Source organism: Rhinolophus ferrumequinum, chromosome 4 (assembly GCF_004115265.2).
Source record: "Rhinolophus ferrumequinum isolate MPI-CBG mRhiFer1 chromosome 4, mRhiFer1_v1.p, whole genome shotgun sequence".
In the NCBI taxonomy this organism is placed as follows: domain Eukaryota; kingdom Metazoa; phylum Chordata; class Mammalia; order Chiroptera; family Rhinolophidae; genus Rhinolophus; species Rhinolophus ferrumequinum.
The window spans coordinates 28,391,164-28,409,920 of NC_046287.1; the positions used below are offsets into that span (position 1 = coordinate 28,391,164).

Genomic DNA, 18,757 nt, shown 5'->3' on the forward strand with positions numbered 1-18,757 from the left:
AGATGTGCATATAGACTATTACAAAATGTTTAGTGTACCAGGCAATGGTATAGCACTAAATAAATCATAATAGAGACTGAGTCCTAGTATAGCATTTGCTACTGGCGTAATAGCTCCAAGATTAAAATGTTGTCTCACTGAGACTCATGAGTTTCAGAAACGTGTAAATCCCTACATAGTCTGCATAGTCACCTTTAACAGTCTTCAACTCTTTGACATGATTTTAGAAAGTGTTTATACTGTGTTTGAATTTTCATAAATAACTGTAACCACTCAGTATTAATCTATGATTAACCTCATCATTTCTTTAATGTTTTAAAGGGGCCAGAGTCTTGACAATCTCATCAAAGTGACCCCTGAAGTAAACATAAGTAGCCCAGGGTGAGGATTATGTCTTATCTTTCTTCCTTCCCTGTCTGCGTTCATTTGTGGCACTCATCAGAGAAGCCGTGTTGAAAAATCTTTGGATTGGAATCAGAAAGTCTGGATTGCATTACTTACCAGATGGGTACCTTTGAGCAAGTCTCTTGAACATGCTGAGCTGAGGCTTCTTTAGTTGTAAAATGAGGATCATAATATCTCGTCCACCTTTGTCACTTGCTTATTGAAAGGATCAAGTGAAATATAAAATCCATTTAAAGTAAAAATGCACTACAAATATAAATTATTAACAAAATAGAGTTTAGGTATAGCTACCACATTAGATGGAATATTAAATTTTTGACAAAATATTACACAGTTTCCAAATTGATTTTTTTAATTTAATCTTGCCCTACTTTTATTATTTCATTTTACGGGTAAATGAGAAACTGAGCCAGGGCATCAATGATTTGTATACAGGCCAAACTTTTTACTCTTTTAAATGAAGGGCATAGACTGGTATTAATTCAAGTACCAAACTTAATAGCAAAATTCATCTTGAGTACATATGAATTGAAATTGAAATACTTAGTTAATTCCATTTTTACTTATTGTGTATTTGTTTGCTTTTTTGTTTCAAGTTTCAAAGACCTTGATTACCTTATCAAAGTGAATCCAAGAACCGGAAAAAATGTACAAGGGTAAGATTTAATAAGTTCTTCTTTATCATTTCATGCTAATCAATGCTTAAAATATAATTAAATCATTTCAGCTGACTGACACTGAACTCAATGATAGTTCAAGAAAAGCCATGTAACCTCCAAAATGCTAAAGATTTTAGTGTACTTGATTTCTAATATAATAAAGGTAACTTTGATTTAATTAGGTTCATAGCTGTTCTTCTGGAATCGACAAGACACTTGTATTTGTTGATTTGTTTATTTTTCTTAAACAGAGGGATGGCACAGGAGAAGGGAAAGAGAACTAGACTGGAACCTATAGATACTGGGTCTAGGCCTGGCTCGGTCCTCATTAACTGCGTGAATAGGACTGATCACTTCCCCTGTTTGGGCTTCAGTTTTCTCATCCTCAGAGTGAGGAAATTGGACCAAGTGCTCTCTACTCACTTCCAATGCTAATTCTGTTACTAAGTTCCAGTGAGATGGCTGGAGAAATGGAAAGCACATGCACTCTGGCGTTATTAATAGTTTATTTAGGTTTAAATGTTAGGCATCCCATTACTAGCCATGTAGGAAAAACCTAATCTATCCGTGTCTCAGTTTTTCCCTTTGTGAAATTGGGGTGATAATACTTCCTATGTCATAGGATTGATGTTAGGGTTAAATCACATAAATCACATAAATCACTTAGATCAGTGCCTGGCACATCACAAATTTCTAAAACCATTAGCTATTGTTTATCATTTCTATGCAGGTATAGGTAGGTCCAAAAAGAAATATTCATAATCAGCACCAAAAAACTCCAACCTTTTGAGATGATCTCTGTGTTAATAAGTATTTCATAATAAAATAGTCAATATAATTGACTATTATAAAATTATTTAATATTTTATATTCAATATTCATAATAAAATATTCAATGTTCATAAAATATTAAATTTTATAATTTAAAATGTTTCTCAGTTTTAATAAATACTTGCAAACACATGATGTAAATTGACCATTGGTCTGATCATTTCTTCCATGTTTTAAAGGGGCCAAAGTCTTGACAGCCTCATCAAAGTGGCTCCTGAAACAAACAGAGCTAATCAAAGGTGAGGTTCATGGCACATTTCTATCTCTCCATTTTTCTTTTTTTATTCAACTTTAAAAATGTGATAAAATTCATTGTCCCATCACAAGACAGCCAGTGATGGAACCCAAAATCAACAGCTCTGTGTTAGAAAACTGTCCAAGTCCTTGCTCAGGGCGGAGCAGTATGTTTTAGTAGAGGAGAGAGAATTATTTAAAATATCTCTTATCAATATGGGATTTGTGTTCCATGCTTGGGATTTTCTCCAAATGAATCGGGATTTCCCATGAGATAAAACATAACCCCTAAACAATTTCCTAGAGCTAAGCATTGTCTAAAGGACTTACGTGAAAAAAACTTCTTCCTTCTTCCTTATTTATTTATTCTCTCTCCTCTGACTGTCTACTATCCAAACAATTCTAAAGTTGGGAAGTCATTTAAAAATATTATTCTTAGTTCATTAAAGTAATAAGGAATCCAAAGAATGATATTTGTCTTTTATGTGAAAGAGTTTCTCTAAGACACCTCTTGTTAAGTAAGTGAAGAGACATGACAAAACCATGAAGCTATAAATATATATTGTGATGTTAGATTGAGCATGAGTTAAATACAAAAGATCCCAAGGTATATCTCTTCTTTCTGATAAATGTTCTATCTTTCTTTGCATATTGGAATGCTCTCTGGTTTTTACACTATGTAGCTATCATGTAGTTTCTTATGCTAGATCAGGAGTAAGCAACTTTTGCTTAAAGATCTAGACAGTCAATATTTCAGGTTTGGGGGGCCAAAACAGTCTTTGTTTTAACTAATCAACTAGCAACCATAGACAACACATTGCAAATGAATGGGTGGGGGTTTGTTCCAATAAAACTTTATTTACAAAACAGACTTCAAGTTGGATTTAGCTCCAGGACCATAGTTTCCTGACTCTTGGATGAGATAGTGTTTTATGTGGGTTTGAGAGAAAGATCAGTTCTGAATGTAGTTGGGGTAGCTTCCAAAACACAGCCTGCTGCCCCCGCCTTTACAGATATTTTCATTCACTTTATAGTTACCCAAAGATTTCATCAATCTTTTATCTGAATATTTAATGCTAAATTGTCCTTAGATTTTTTTTTTCCACCAAATAAGAACATAACATTCTTGACATTATCTGAGGGTCAGATACTGAATCCAGAGGCCATATAATACTTTATATTATAGATTAAGATTTAGTGAAAGATAGGTCTCCTTTGTTCCTCTTCTAAGAGGACTTAGTTTCTAAAGCAAAAGATGCCCTTAATCATATGACCTTTCCCATGTAGTGTGAGCCTCTAGTTTAGTACCCACATCCTACCACATATTACGTTAGGTCATGTGTCTATCTCTTTCATATGATAATGAATTTTCTGAGTTCAGAGAATTCTTACGAACGATGTAATCTTGCACCAATAGCTTGATCCTCTTTGAGCCTCAGCTTCTTTATCTGTAAAGTGGGGATTGTAAGAGTTACCTTCTTCATGAGTTACTAGAAAAATTACAGAAGATCAAGCTAGTAAAGCCCTCAGTGCTCAAGTACTTATTAGACATCATCTATTGGTATTAATGTTACTGTGACTATTTTTTAATTCATTATTGCATCCCCATACCACCACTCAGTGCCTAATTCAAAGAATATACCAAAGAAATGGTCCTATTATGTTGAACCTTATGAAATTACAGGCATTCAACCATTTTTGACCCACCAAGTGACAATTCCATATAGTTCAACATGAGAGGATATGTACATGATAAAATGAGTTTCAAGGTTAATCCTATAAATTAATTAACTGATAAAAAGCCTTTCTAGGCTTTTTTTCTCTTCAGGATACATAACATGTTGTCCCCATAATGCAGAGTATATCAAATCCAGCTTCTTGTTCAGGCCTTTTTTGAGGGCTCATGCGGCAGCACAGTGTAATAGGACAAATGTGTCTGTAAGGTTACGATTGTCCACTTGCATGTTTAGAATGAAAGTAAGTTATGTAATCTGAAGTCTTGCTAGTTCTGATTTAGCATTATATGAATTGTGACACTACAATATCACAGGTTTATATCTTGGAGTAGCCACAGTGCTATATATTCATGATATTGACGTATATTATCTACATATCTTAGAATCAGGAAATAACTGTTTTTTAAAAAGTCTGAGTTTTGTTTTGTTTTTTGTTTTTTTGGAAGGAAAAGGGAGGGAAATAAGGAACACGTGGAAATGAGGAGCAATTTTATATTGTACATTACAACCTTCGCCAATTCTACTACAAAAATATAATATGGAAAACAAGAAGTTTATGAGTAATTAAATTTGAGGTTCTCTTGAAAGAAATAAGAATAAAATGAAAATAAATTTTTATATATACATAATTATGCAAGAAATGGATAGTAACAATCTGTTTTTCCATAGGGCTAAAAAGAGAATTCAAGTAATGGTGAAGTTTTAAATTAGCAACAATCATTTAATTAAATATTATGTTTGAAAAAGTATACAAATTATTATTGATTTGACCCGCTATTGAAACCTACAACATTATTTTAGGAACCAAGACCTGAACAATCTTATCAAAGTGACCCCCTCAGTAAACAAAAGGTAAGCTTATTAAGATTATTCAAGACTCCTGAGCAGGTCTCCAATTCATGCAAAAAAATAAGGTTAATTATTTGGCTTAGGACATTTTGAAAGGGGACATGAAAAAAATGAGAACACATTGATTTGTTGAAGTGTAATAATGCTCTATAGATTTTTCTTTTATTATTACTTCCACTTATTTCATTATAGTATTGTTTAAAATGATAATGAGGCTAATTCTGTATAATTACTAATGGAGAAATTCATTTTGACACAATAATAGCATAACTAATTTATTGCTGTAATTTTATAGTAAATATACGATAAGTTTATAAAACTGAATAAACTAAAGAATGTTGGCTTTCTACTCCTTCACAAACCCAAGGATTAGTTTTTAAATGACTCCTAAGAAAATTGGAAACATAACATTCGTATTCTTGAGTAGAATATTTTTGTATGATGTTGAATTTACTTCTGTCTTCTTGAAAAGTGAAGACCCATTATACAGTGGAACAAAAGTTGAGAAAAGCATGGCAGAGGAACTCCAAGCTACTTTTCAATTCCTGTGACGATAATGTTGGTGAAAAGCATTGTGCACATGTAAGGACTCATTGTGAACAGAGAGAGTGGAAGGGTGTTAGCAGGGAGGAGCTAGGGCATGGGATCCAGTTGCCATGGTTTCAATCCTGTTTCTCCCTCAGCCACTTCTTAGGTACCTGACCCCACGGAGTGTCTTAAATTCTCAGATGTTCAATTTCTTTATTTATAATGGGGAGATGGGAATATATACCTTACTAGGTTGTTTGGAGGATTTTAAAAAGATAACTAGTGTATATAACATAGAAACTCAATAAATTTATCACTTTTTATCTAGGATTTCATTGGATGATTCACAAGTGTCAAAAGTAAAAATGCCAGTCATAAAAGTTGCTGATTTCCAACTGAATTTGACCTTTTATTTTGTTTTGTTTTAGCAGTGAACAAGGTCTTGATGAACTTATTAATGTAAGCTCCAAAGCTGTCAAAAATATGGCTGGGTAAGAGAAGGATGTTTTATATTTATTTGACTTATAATCATTCTATATAGAAATTGAATACTAAGTCTTGAAAAATCATGACAACTTTTACATGTCCCTGGAAACTTAGATATCTATTTGTTACTAGCAAGAAAGAATGGCAGCTTCATATCTTTCAACCTCAAGTAAAGCAATTGAATGAAGTGATTGGGGTGGGAACACAGGTAGTCTGTATACTGTTTATGTTACAGCACATAGACTAGCTATGTCTCTGGAATTGATCAAAATTTATTAATAATAATTTTAAAAAAGATCTAGAACTTCATTAGACTTATCACCAGCAAATATCATTCACCTTGTTTTCAAGTAGTTAGTGGAAATTTTATGAGGTTCATTGTTTCTTAGATGGTTTGCTGCCCTCAGCAAAGTTATGGACCTAAAATTTGATAATTATTTAAGTAGTATCTGTAAGAGTGAAATTCACTTTTTGTCTCTGGTTATATGAAGATTTTTATGTCATTATACACTGCTAATTTCTATATACATAATATATTGTATATAACATATATTTTATATATAACATATATATGTGTGTATGTATATATACATATATATGTAATGTATACATATATAACATATATTATATATGCTATATATAATATATTATATATATATAGAGAGAGAGAGAGATAGAGAGAGAGAGAGAGAGAGAGAGAGAGAGGGAGAGAGAGAATCTTTTCATGATTTTCCTTCTTGAGTTTAGTTGGTACATATAAAAATTGAAAAATTTTAGAGGTGGTGGAAGTTAGGAACCTCAGAGAACTCATAGTCCAGTTAGTTTGAACAATTTTGAAAACCTCTGTTTCAGCTGAACCTATTCAATTTACAGGAGAGGAAATTAGGACTCAATAAGTTTAGGCGATTTGACCAGGGTCACAGAGAAAACTAGTGGAAGGCTGATAGTTCTGTGATCTGTTAGGCAGTGAATAATTACTAAGCCCCTACTGGGTTGGAAGCTTACAACTAGGTACCATTAGCTGCACACTATATAATTACGTATAAGCCATAGGCACCAAAAAGAGAATTCAGTAGACATACTCAATCTTATTAACAGCAGGCAATTATCACAGATTAAAGCTAATTATGTACCAGGGATCCAGAGATATTACTCTAAGACAATAATAGGTTGTCAATTTAATATATTACATTTTGGCACACTCATGTACTGCTTGCTGAATTTACAATGGATTGTCAGTGCATTGCATCTAAAAAAGAAACAGAGGAATTGAATAGCTAATTTAATAAACAGATAGGCAGTAAAATTCATATTCATAGATTCCTAGAGTACAAGATGGTAGAGATGAGCAGAGCCTTAGAGATGATTCATTTTACAGATGAGAATATGGAGGCCGGGGGCAAAAATGTCATAGTCCTCTGTGAATCATTCTATCTCCAAGCCGAAATCCTGTTCTTTAAACCATAGCACACACACTTTGATCTTCAAATAAATGCAAGTTAATTGAGCATCTCAGAAAATAGCCCAGGCTGTAAAGCTGGGATTGTAGTTTTTGCTGTAGGACAGCCAGAAGTTGTATTTTGCTGCTTTACACCATCACTTGAATGATTGCTTCAGAGATGACAATCACACAAATGTGCAAATGACTACAACGTACTTTAAGGCTTTTAAACTATTAATACATGGAAGTAATAATACCTAAATATTCTAATGTATCCTTCACTACATTCAAGGTAAAATAAATGAAAGCATTAACTTGAGTAGAAAAAAATGTTACATTTTTTTTTCCTGGATAAAATTCAGATAAAAGATTCCCATGTTTGCAGGGATCCAGGGCCTGAAAAAAAGCCTATGAATTTGTTGTGTCCAATTCATTGAGATCAATCGCATGAAGCTCTCAACCAAAGCAATTCAGGACTGTTACTGAGATCCTTGTTTTATTAACACACTGTGTTGTCTTTTTAGCAATACTGATCGAACGTAGCATACATTTATATGTTTTCTAAGTTAGTGTTTTGCAGACTGTGGGTTGCAACCCATTAAGAGGTCTTGTAATTAATTTACTGAGTGGCATTCAGCATTTTTCCCCAATTAAATACAAATAATTAAATAGAGTATAAAATAAGAATTCTTATGCAGTGAGGGTATTATTTCATGAAATTTATGTTTTATTTTGTGTCTGTCTGTCTGAAAAGAGAGAGTATTGGGCTGTAAAATGTATTTCTGAATGGGCTTTATGAAACAGTAGTTTAAATATGAATGTTCTAGGTTGTTGGATGAATCAAATTTTCTATGCTCAGCAGAACAGTGAAAATGGAAGTTCTCCTGTTTGTGATTGATTTGTATATTGAAAGGTTATGGCCTTGGAACATATTATCCTCTTCTACAAAGTTTCATTCTTTGTATTTGTTCTTCTAACATATGAAGTTAACCTAATTTTAAAGGTTGTTGTCTTTCAGGCACAGTTTAGCTTTATGACAAATTTTGCAATCAATTTATACAAAAATTATATTCTGAAAATTATATTCTGGATAGTTTCCACATGTTAATCATTCCTTGAATAGTATTTGTAGGTACCACTTGATTATCTTTAATTGAGAATATTATTATTAAAGATAATTCAAAATAGTGAAAATTCAGTTAGGGGCTTCCTATCTACCACAGAGATTGGAGAATAATGACGAAGGGATCAAACTGAGTGAAGCCATGAGCCACGAAGCACATCCTATGGAAAGGTTTAGGGCTGGCGGAGGGAAACGCACACCTTTCGCAGGCCTTTTTGATGATTAACCTCTACATGGCTTCCCTTCAGTGCCTAAGTTAGCATCAATGTTTTTGATGAGTAAAATATATTTTATTTTTATATGATGAAAAAAGGTTGTTGGCGAGAAAGAAGTGCAGGCATGTTGCTGTCCAATATGGTGCTGGAAGCAGTTGGTATCAGTCTTGATTTCTTGCTATGGGAAGCGATGGCATTTCTTTGAATAAACATTAATAAAGGATTTAGAGGAACACTTTGAAAAATCACAACTTTCCAGCCCTTAAAACAGAGTACTATACTGAGGCAATGAATGACAGCAAACCACCTGGGAGGAAACACTGCTCTGCGACTAGGAAAAGAAACCGGTAGGACTTCAACTAGGAATCGGACAGTTTTCAGAGTATGTTAACTAATCTGGCCGTGAACAACTGAGTTTAATTTGGCTTTTTAGTCATCACAGAGGAAAGAAAATTCAGTTTTGGTGGCTTGCTAAAACTCTCTTTCAAACCTCATGTTAAGTGTAATCCCAATTTTAGAGCTTATTGTTTTTTAAAATACATACATTTAGTTGGTGAATATGATTTTTAAAGTAACAAGGACATTAAAATCAGTTTGTATCTTCATAATGTTAAAACATTCCAGGCTGAGAAGTTGTGAATCACCAGATGTTTGCTGTGAACACAAAGCCAGTGTGTCCTGGTAGATATGCTCTGGCAATAAAGCGTGTGAAGTCAGAATAATTTTTCTTCCGATCCAGCATAATTCATCCTCCCCCAGATTGGTTAGAAAACTTATTTCAAGGCTGTTCCATGCTAAACCAATATGTCTCAAACTAAATGATAAGACACCAAACCCGTTCTTCCTATTTCCAAACAACTTAATCCTGTTATCTCTAACCTTGCTGCTTTAATTTTTTTTTCCACTTAAAGAAATCAAGATCTTGATAAGCTCATTAAAGTGAATCCTAAAACTCTCACCAACCACCGAAGGTAATACAACTATATTAATTTTTGTGCTTTTGTCAAGAGCAATATTTTGTTTTATTATTTCAGGCAGATTTATAACCTTAATGATCTTACCAAAAGAACTTCATGATTAATCGGCAGTCTTTTCATTTTTTCTATTTAAAGAAGCCAGGATCTCGATAACCTCATCAAAGTGAAGCCTGCAGCAATCAGAAGCAATCAGAGGTAATCACATGAAAGCCGTCATTTCATGTTTTCATCTGCCTGTTGTCCCCGGGTAGAGTGGGTTTATAATATTGTTTTATTGAACTAGCACAACCAAAGAAACCTTTCACTGCTCTGAACTTACTTTTTCTTCTCTTTTTGAATAGCCCAGACTTGGACAATCTTATTAAAGTGAAACCTGCAGCTCTCAGAAACATGGAGAGGTAAGTGACTTTACCTCACTATGTTGATGTGTTCACAAGGTTCTGAATTAGGTATTTTTCCTTCTTTCCTTCCTTCTTTCTTTCCTTCCTTCCTTCCTTCTTTCCTTCCTTCCTTTCTCTCTCTTTCTCTCTAAAGAAGGCTTTCATTTTTCCTTAGTGTTCAAATGAGGACACATTTATAACCCATGTGTCTCCGGTCAGCAAGGAAACAGGTTGCATTGTTCTGTAATCAATTGTACCATTTTTGATTCAGTTCTGTACTTCTTATTTGTGCTAAGACAGCTTAGTGTTTGTTTTCTATAGGAAATAAAGTGAAATAAAATGACAATTGATGAAATTCAATAAGAAAAATATTATGGAGAAGCTGAACCAAACTGATAGTTTACATAGATACTTAAAGAGAATCTGAAAGAATATTCAGTGTGTTCAAAATTACAGACCCACAGCTAGTGTGAGCTCACAAAATATTAAGGCAGATTCTAACCTTGAGCTTCCATTTTGAGTTCTGCAAATATCTTATAATTCAGTCTTTATGTCATATTGTTCACTTAAAGGGCTTTATTAATAGATAACAGATAATGCACCAGAGTATATTACATTAAAAGTCAAAATTGTTCTGCTGACCTGAAATTTTATCATAATAAATATATAGCTAGGAATCACAGTCTCAATATTCTGAGGTGAAGAAAGCAAATTAACATACAAAAAGGGTTTTGAACCCACTGGGAGAAAGAGGACCATGTGGTATACTCATTGACCTACCTCTTGTGTCTCCTAGTTTTTTGGGTTTTTTTACATTAGCGCTTCTTTTTGCTTTTTCTGTTTGTATGTTTTTATCACAGTGTTTGGGTCTCAAGCAAGAATGTACAAAGACAGTTGAAAAGCAATTACTACTTAGAAAGGAGCGTTTGTTAAGCACTTATGGTGTGACTGGCAATTTATATACATTTAATCCTCACAACAACCCCATGAGAAATATATTCATACACCCTACTTTATAAAAGAGGAAACTATAGCTCAAAGATATGAAACAACCTTATCAAGAAAGAAAACAGATAAGGGGTCTGCACTCCACTCCTTCTGATGTCACTACCTAGGGGGAAAATAAATCTGTGACTAAAACAGCTCAGACTCTCTTCTTTCCATTCTTCATACTCCATACAGTTCCTTCCCTTCTAATCCCTCTCCTGCCCTGGCAGTTAAGAGACTGCAATTAGTTACATTTATTCTAGAAAATTACTGTTAAAATAAGAGGGAGGAGAGAAAGTACTTGTCTCATAGAGGTTTTCTAATAGTGGAAATAACAGCAGACTTTTGGTGTCAACCCTGCTTTGTTAAGTAGAACCATTTCTTCATAGTGGTATTGGTTGGGGCAGATTTTCTTTTTATTTGTAACAGTTTTAGGATGTTTCCAACCACGGTGGAAGTGATTAGGTTTTATAACTACATGTGGAACAACTAACTGGTTACTGTTAGGAATGACTAGTGGCTACTGTAGCTGATTTCTCCCTCAGTGGGTGATTCCATAAAATCTCTCTCTCTCTCTCTCTCCTACTTCTAACTTCCTTCTCCTTCCCTCCTTCCCTCCCTCTAGCGAATATGCTGACAGACAATGGTAACTTTCTCATGCGAGTTTTGCCTTTTGTTTATTAGAAGAGGCTCATTCTATAAAAAGGTAGTTTGTATTTCAGCAACTCCTAATAAAATATCTATAAAAAGAAGACATTCTTCTTATACAGACAGGATTACTATTTAAAAAATTTAAAAATATTGGCCATCTTGTTTTCAGATGGTAGCTTGAGCCACAAATGTGACCTAATTGATGGCTGATACTTCTGTAGTAGTTACACCAGATTTGATGATAATCAGCTTGGATGTTCAAGAATTATCCCAGAACAAGACAAACAAGAAAGACCAAACTGCCTGTTTGAAAAAAAAGTGACTTCGTTGAATTGGTTCCGCCACCTGTACCTATAAAGTATCTGTGCCGCCCACTTGATTTCAGCGGGTAGAGAGAAGGGACATTTTAAAGTGCCTCCCAGTGGGAATAACAGCCAGGGCACTTTTATATCCAATTCAGTGTGACATGAATACTGATTATTTAATAATATAACATCTGTGAATCAGAGTTCTTTTTATGTGACTTTGTTGACATTTCCAATAGCTGTATATTTAATTCACAGTTAGGGGCGGAATAAGCTTCAGTCACAGATCAAAATGTGAGGAGGTGTCCCTGGGCTCCTAGGAACACAACAACCTGAACAAATGGATGTGCAGAGAATTTTCATTTATTCAGGGAGAAACCACATGATTTTTAGCAGTGACAGTTTCACATTTTCATGAACTTAGAGATATTAAAGAGAGATATTCAATTATTTGTAGCCTATAAAGTGCTGCTCCCAAACAAATATTGAGAAGCATCTAGTGACTTACTTAGGCCTTTATCATTACAAAAAGCATCCTTCATCTGAAGTAGAAAAAAGTATTTTGAACTATTTGTGGTATTATACGTCCATCTTTTTAAGAATTTCCTATTTGCTGAGGCGTGCCTCCAAGTTTTTAGTATTCCCACCAGAGGAGAGTTCCTTCGTATCTTTCTATTGCGTATTTCTCATATTTCTGCTCAAAACAGAAAGCGGGGGTGGGAGAGGGGGAAGTGGGCAGCGTTGACTCTTTCCGTGGCTTCGTTTCCCCTGATCAATAGGTCACTTTGGATGCTTCTCCTAATTATCTCGTGAACAGAGACACTTCATCATCCCCACAACTATAATAGTCTAGACCTTGTTCAATCTCCTAACGATCCCTCTGCTGCCTGTGGTACCTGCTTTCCTTCAATCCATTTGCCACACGGTGGAGTGGGTGACCTTCTAAAACAAACCTGATCACGTCCTTTTTCTAATTCCCATCGCCATCGCCATCGATTGGATACTGGCCGCACTCCTTAACCTGGTTTCCAAAGCCCACCTCAGCCTGCCCCCCCCCCCCGCCCCCGCCCCCAGGCTTCCTCACTGCACCCTCTATCACCTTCAACTCACAAGCAGACCCCCCCCCCCCCCCCCGCTTGGTCCCGCCCCTCACTCCGCCTCCATTGCTATTCCCTGGTTAACTTCTCATCCTTTAGGCCTCATCTTGGCGTCTCTCTCTCTCTCTCTCTCTCTCTCTCTCTCTCTCTCTCTCTCAGGCTCCGGGAAGCCCCTCCCTAGTCCTCCACATTTTACATCAGGTCTTTCTAGATGTTCCCAAACTCTCTATCCTTCCTATCCAATAGCATGTGTCTCTTAGAGGGAATGATTATTTAATCATCTCTGTTCAACTACCAGATTTTTAAGGGTAAGATTGGTTCTGTCATGTTCACTTCTCTATCTACAGTGCATATCACAAAGTGTGGCACGGATTAGGTTCTTAATAAGTAGTCTATGAATTAAATCCTAAATCTCAAACCAATCAAGGCCCTATCATCATGCACCTAGATAACACCTATTGCTTTCCACCTCTAACATTCTGAGCCCGCGAGAGTAAAACCAGACGGAAGAAATCTGATTATCTTCTAAATGGTCTCCTTTCGCCAGTGACTATCTCTTGCCCGTGGCATAATCTCATGGTGAATGAGAGTCACTAAAATTCTTCGTCACATCTTATATTTAAAATACCTAAATTGTACAATTTCTTTAGGGACCTGTTAATTTCTTTAATATATAATCTTTAAGACTCTCATTGAAAAGAATTATAAAAATATATAAAGCTAGGCCCATTCAATGTCAATAGAGCTGAAGAATTACAACAGTTATCTCACTTATTCTATACTCCTTTTAGAGAGACAAATATTCCTTTTGAACTAAAGCTTAATGCCTAAGATTTAGTTCTTGGCATAAAAGAAATACGATTGTAAAATTTTTATATGGAGGCTCTTAATTTTGCAAATGTGTTTGATACTCTACAAAAGCAATTTAAGTAAGCTGTGGAGAGAAAAACATATTGTGGCTTTTAATAAATACCTCACATGCCCTCGTTAGAGAGGAAGAGAGTTGGGAGTGAGCTGATAACTTTCATATAGAGTTTATCCTAGGAAGAGTTGCGTAATAAGATACAATAATTAAAAGGGGTCAAACATATAGTGACAGAGGAGACTGGACTTTGGTGGTGAGCATACAGTGCAATATACAGATGATGAATTATAGAATTGCATACTTGAAACTCATACAATCTTATTAACCAATCACCCCAATAAATTTAATTAAAAAAGAGACAATAATGCTTTGGGCCCTAGAATCTCCATTTTTTCCCCTTAATCTGCTCTGTAAAGGAAAGTTACATTCCTTAATGAAACAGTGGAAAATAAATTGCATGATGACAATGCAGATAAATGCTTATATTCAAAATTTGTGGCATGACTACTTAACAGAAAGCTCATTTTCTCCTAAACATTTTGAAATCTACATAAAGAAAAGCATTTTAGTTGCTATGGTTCACAAATTTCTTTTTTAGCATTTCTCACTGTATCCACAGAGAACTGATGATTTTTTTTTTTGTAGTGAATTCCAGCTGCTAAATAAAACTATAAAATTATAAGGTCTTCCTTCCACTGCAACTGCCACCGAAAGGGTTTGGAATCAAGCTTTTGCTCCGCCCTGAAGCATTTGGCTGGGCTTCTATAAAAATCTTTTTTCACACTTTGACTCACAGCTCCTCATCTTGTATCACAGTGTAAAAGACACGAGGCAATAGATGTGGTCTTAATTAAAGAGTGAAATTTATTTTTACATCCTTCAGCTTTTTTACATCCTTCAGCAGGGAAGTTTATGAGCAATCTGAACTTCTTTTATTGGATCTTCAAATCTAGATGATGACATCAGTCAGGGTGAACAACCAAAGCATATACATTGTTTTTACTTTTCATAAATTGGAACTTTTTATTTTGCTTTATTATTTATTTTATTCATTTGTTTACTCGACAAATAGTTAATCCTCTAACTCTAGCCAGGTACTGAGCTAAATGCTGAGAAAGTGCTCCAAGCATTGTGTATAGACTGGGGCAGGGTGGAAGGTGGGGTTGCTTCCAAAATGTTTCATTTTAAAAATAGAAATGACAGGATTTTAAAAATTAGACAGATTCTAAAGTTCACATGAAAAAGTGAATAAGTGAGAACATTTCTGAAGAAGAAAAGTGATATAGCCCTAACAGATATTATATACCATCAATAATAGTGTGGTTACTAGGATTGAAATAAAGAGAACAAAGCAGAATGTTCACAGACTCGAGTCTAAGAATTTAATATGCCATAAAGATGGCATCTCAAGTCAGTGGAGAAAAGATGAACACTCAATAAATGGTGCTGGGACAACTGGGTAACTATCTGGGGAAATCATGGTTGTCACACCTGTTAAAAAAAAATTCAGCCGAGTAAATCTGAAGAGCTACTTGGCTTTAATTGATTCATGAATTGGGCAGCATCCCATCTGGCAATGAGAAGGGCACTCCCTTATTTTCCTTTAAATATTAATATAGATTATTCATAAAATATAATCTACTCTACCAGACGATATGTGATACTGTTTAATAAAGACAACAATATTTCTATAAAAGCACTAAAGATATGGTTTATTTGATGAGTCACAATTATATCACGTTGGGAGTATGCTTCTTTGAAGGTGTGTATGCATAGGTGCCGATACCGAGTTATCTACTTGTAATTGTTGCATTTGTAAGATTCTATTTTTTCCTTCACAATAGCTAGGGTCCAAAAAGACGTGGTTCCTGGAGGAGGGTGGTGAGGGAGTGGAGGTGGGGGCGGGGAGAAAGGTGTAGGCAGAGCAAAGACGCAGTATCTGCAGCAGCCAGGAGGGAAAAGTGCCGAGGAAGTGAGGATGACCAGCCTGAGGCTGAGAAACCAAACAGAATCATGCTGTGAGGGCAGACGTGGACTAGGTGGCTGAAAACAAACTTACTTTCTCACAGTTTTGGAGGCTAGAAGTCCGAGATCACGATATCAGTAAGGCTGGTTCCTTCTGAGGCCAAGATGGAAGGATCTATTCCAGGTCTCTCTCCTTGGCTTGCAGAGGGCTGTCTTCACCTGTGTCTTTGCATTGTCTTCCATCTGTGTGTGTCTGAGTCTAAATTTCCACTTCTTAGGAGGATACAAGTCATATTGGATTAGGACCCATCCTAATATCTCATTTGAACTTCGTTATCTCTGTAAAGACCTTATCTCCAAATAAAGCCACATTCTGACATACTGTCACTAGGACTTCAACGTATGAATATAGTGGTGGTGGTGGATGGGGAGTTCAATTCCACTTATAACAACATCCCAAAACAAGGAAACAAAGCCAGGGTTGGGAGTTGTGTAAAAAGGGATAGAAATACATACCATTCAGGGGTGAAGTTTGGCAGGTTCTGGGTGATTGACACAAAGAGATGAAATGTCCATTACTTGCCTGACTGATCTTTTTTCTCCACAATCATGGTGCCTAGATGTGGAGTGCACCATGATTGCCTTGAAGTTTTCGAGTCTAGTATCTTCCCCTTGGGGCCCCTTTAATGTCTTTTCCCACAGCTAGCTAAGATAATAATAGATTTCCCCCAGAGAAGAAGGGAAAGAGAATTTAAGGTAATTTAACTTAATTTCCACAAGTACTTTTGGAGCAGCTATGACATGTGAAGCTATGCCAGTCCATGGTAACGTGACCCTATTCTCAAGTCCTGTAAACCATCAGCTTCCTGGAAAAAATAGCACTCAGTTTATCCAAGGTTAGCAATGGAGGGAGAGTCACTTCCAGGGATGGGACAAAATTCTAATTTCTCAAGATGCTCATTTCCTGGTGATCTCTCACTATTTACCACTGCCAACCTGCCCAGTTTGGCATTCCAGGGAAACTGGATTATGGAAGTACCATGACACTTCACTTAATTTTATTCTATCATCCCCAAGTATTAGGTCGCTGCAAAAGTAATTGTAGTTTAAAAGGTTAAAAATAATTGCAAAAACAGCAATTACTTTTTCACCAATCTAATGTTCAGTAAAGTGTTATGTAAAAATGTTAAGGGGAGGATCAGTAATGACTAGGCTATTAAGGTAGCACGGTGGCCCCTGAGGCCAAAAACGTGGCTCTGGTAGGTTGTGAAGGACCATCAGGGGTTACGCAAATGCAAAGCCTTCTCTCTCTACCCCTGAATTTGAAGGAGGTGATCTGGGAGGTTTCCTTACACAGTTCTAGCAGTTATGCTGAGGAAGTCAGTTTGAATTTACATCATTCAGGCTACAGAATCAAATGATTTTGATACTTCTGAGCGACTTCTGAAATCCTGTACTTTTTACATATATTAATTGGCATATTTTCTACTATAATGCACGTTACAAAATAATTTAACTGATTTCTACATTTTCAAAAACATGAAGCTAATATTTTATTTTATTTCATTTATTTATTTATTTTAAAGATTTTATTGGGGAAGGGGAACAGAACTTTATTGCAGAACAGTGTATACTTCAGGATTTTTTTTCCCAAGTCAAATTGTCCTTTCAATTGTAGTTGTGGAGGGCGCAGCTCAGCTCCAGGTCCGGTTGCTGTTGTTAGTTGCAGGGAGCGCAGCCCACCATCCCTTGCGGGAGTCGGAGTCAAACAGGCAACCTTGTGGTTGAGAGCCTCTGGCCCATGTGGGAATCGAACCAGCAGCCTTCGGCATTAGGAGCACGGAGCTCCAACTGCCTGAGCCACCTGGCTGGCCCTGAAGCTAATATTTTAAATGTGAGGTGTAAGTGTAGCTATGGAATGCTGCCTAATTTGCAGATTTATCAATTATTGAAGGTTTGGGTATTATACAAAGAGAGTATTAAATCTTATTCCACATATAAGATAACTTTTTATGTTATTTTCCACGTTGTCAGTATTAATTTTGTGTGTGAGAGTCCATACACTGATTCCAGGTAATATAACCTTATTTAAATCTACTATTCAGGATCAGGAGAAGGGAGATTAATAAAAACTGAAATTAATTCTAAAGATATGAAAAGTTAGGGCAGAAAGAAAAATGAAAAAGTAATCTGAAAATTTTGGAATCGATAGCACTTGCTGCTGTGTCACTACAGTTCTATTAAGTATCATTAATTTATGCTTATTCAGTTCACTTATAATTGTAGTTATTGTGTCCAAAAACTCTATTTATGTTAACTCATTCATGCTTACTGCAAATTTATCACATTAGATATAATTATCCTAGTTTACAAAAGGAAGCTTAGAAAGGTTGACTAACTTGCCCAAGGGACTAGATTCATGAAAAAAGCTTTTACAAACTCATGAGAAAAAAAAAAATCAAAGATTGCCAGTGTTATAGCAAATATATACTGTAAATAACTAATATGTAAGTAACACAACACAGGACATTGTATCTCTTGAAAGTGTGTTATATCATAACTATAGCCCCAAATTTAAACATCTAATTGTCCCATTTATCCTGCACATTTTGAATTGTTGATTCAAATTAAGGTTGATTTTTCATGTTTCTGTGATCCAAAAAGCTAGAATGAAGTCTAAATATTCAAGAATTGATTTTAGATGGACAGGTGGTTTGGCCCCAAATCTTGACTGTTTTACAAATTAGTTAATTGACCTTGGAAAATTCATTTATCCTTTCTGAGCCCCAGATGTTGTCCTGCAAGATTTTGTGAGATCGGAATGAGATAATCGATATGGAAATACACAGTACTTTGTGACACAAAGGTGGTACTCATTGAATGTTAGCGGAATGTAAATATAAATCAGTTGTTTCTTTTCAGACCAGATTTCTCAAACCTTCCGAGGAATTAGTTCCTTATTTTCTCTCGCAGCATAAATAACCCGCGCTCTCATAGTTGAGTTGTATACATCAGTAGTTCAA

At 35.5% G+C, this 18,757-nt stretch overlaps 1 protein-coding gene across 7 annotated transcripts in view; it reads left to right on the plus strand.

Annotated features, from left to right (window-relative positions):
- Positions 1-18,757, plus strand: part of SCEL (sciellin) — a 102,711-nt gene that overhangs the window by 66,993 nt on the left and 16,961 nt on the right. For 4 of the 7 annotated variants that reach the window (XM_033103754.1, XM_033103756.1, XM_033103750.1 and 1 more), the window contains 8 exons: positions 322-381; positions 1,002-1,061; positions 2,075-2,134; positions 4,667-4,717; positions 5,671-5,733; positions 9,419-9,478; positions 9,620-9,679; positions 9,826-9,882. In XM_033103754.1, the coding sequence (XP_032959645.1) occupies positions 322-381; positions 1,002-1,061; positions 2,075-2,134; positions 4,667-4,717; positions 5,671-5,733; positions 9,419-9,478; positions 9,620-9,679; positions 9,826-9,882 (471 nt within the window). The remainder of the gene's footprint in view (positions 1-321; positions 382-1,001; positions 1,062-2,074; positions 2,135-4,666; positions 4,718-5,670; positions 5,734-9,418; positions 9,479-9,619; positions 9,680-9,825; positions 9,883-18,757) is intronic. The other 3 variants (XM_033103752.1, XM_033103751.1, XM_033103755.1) reach the window with 3 other exon arrangements.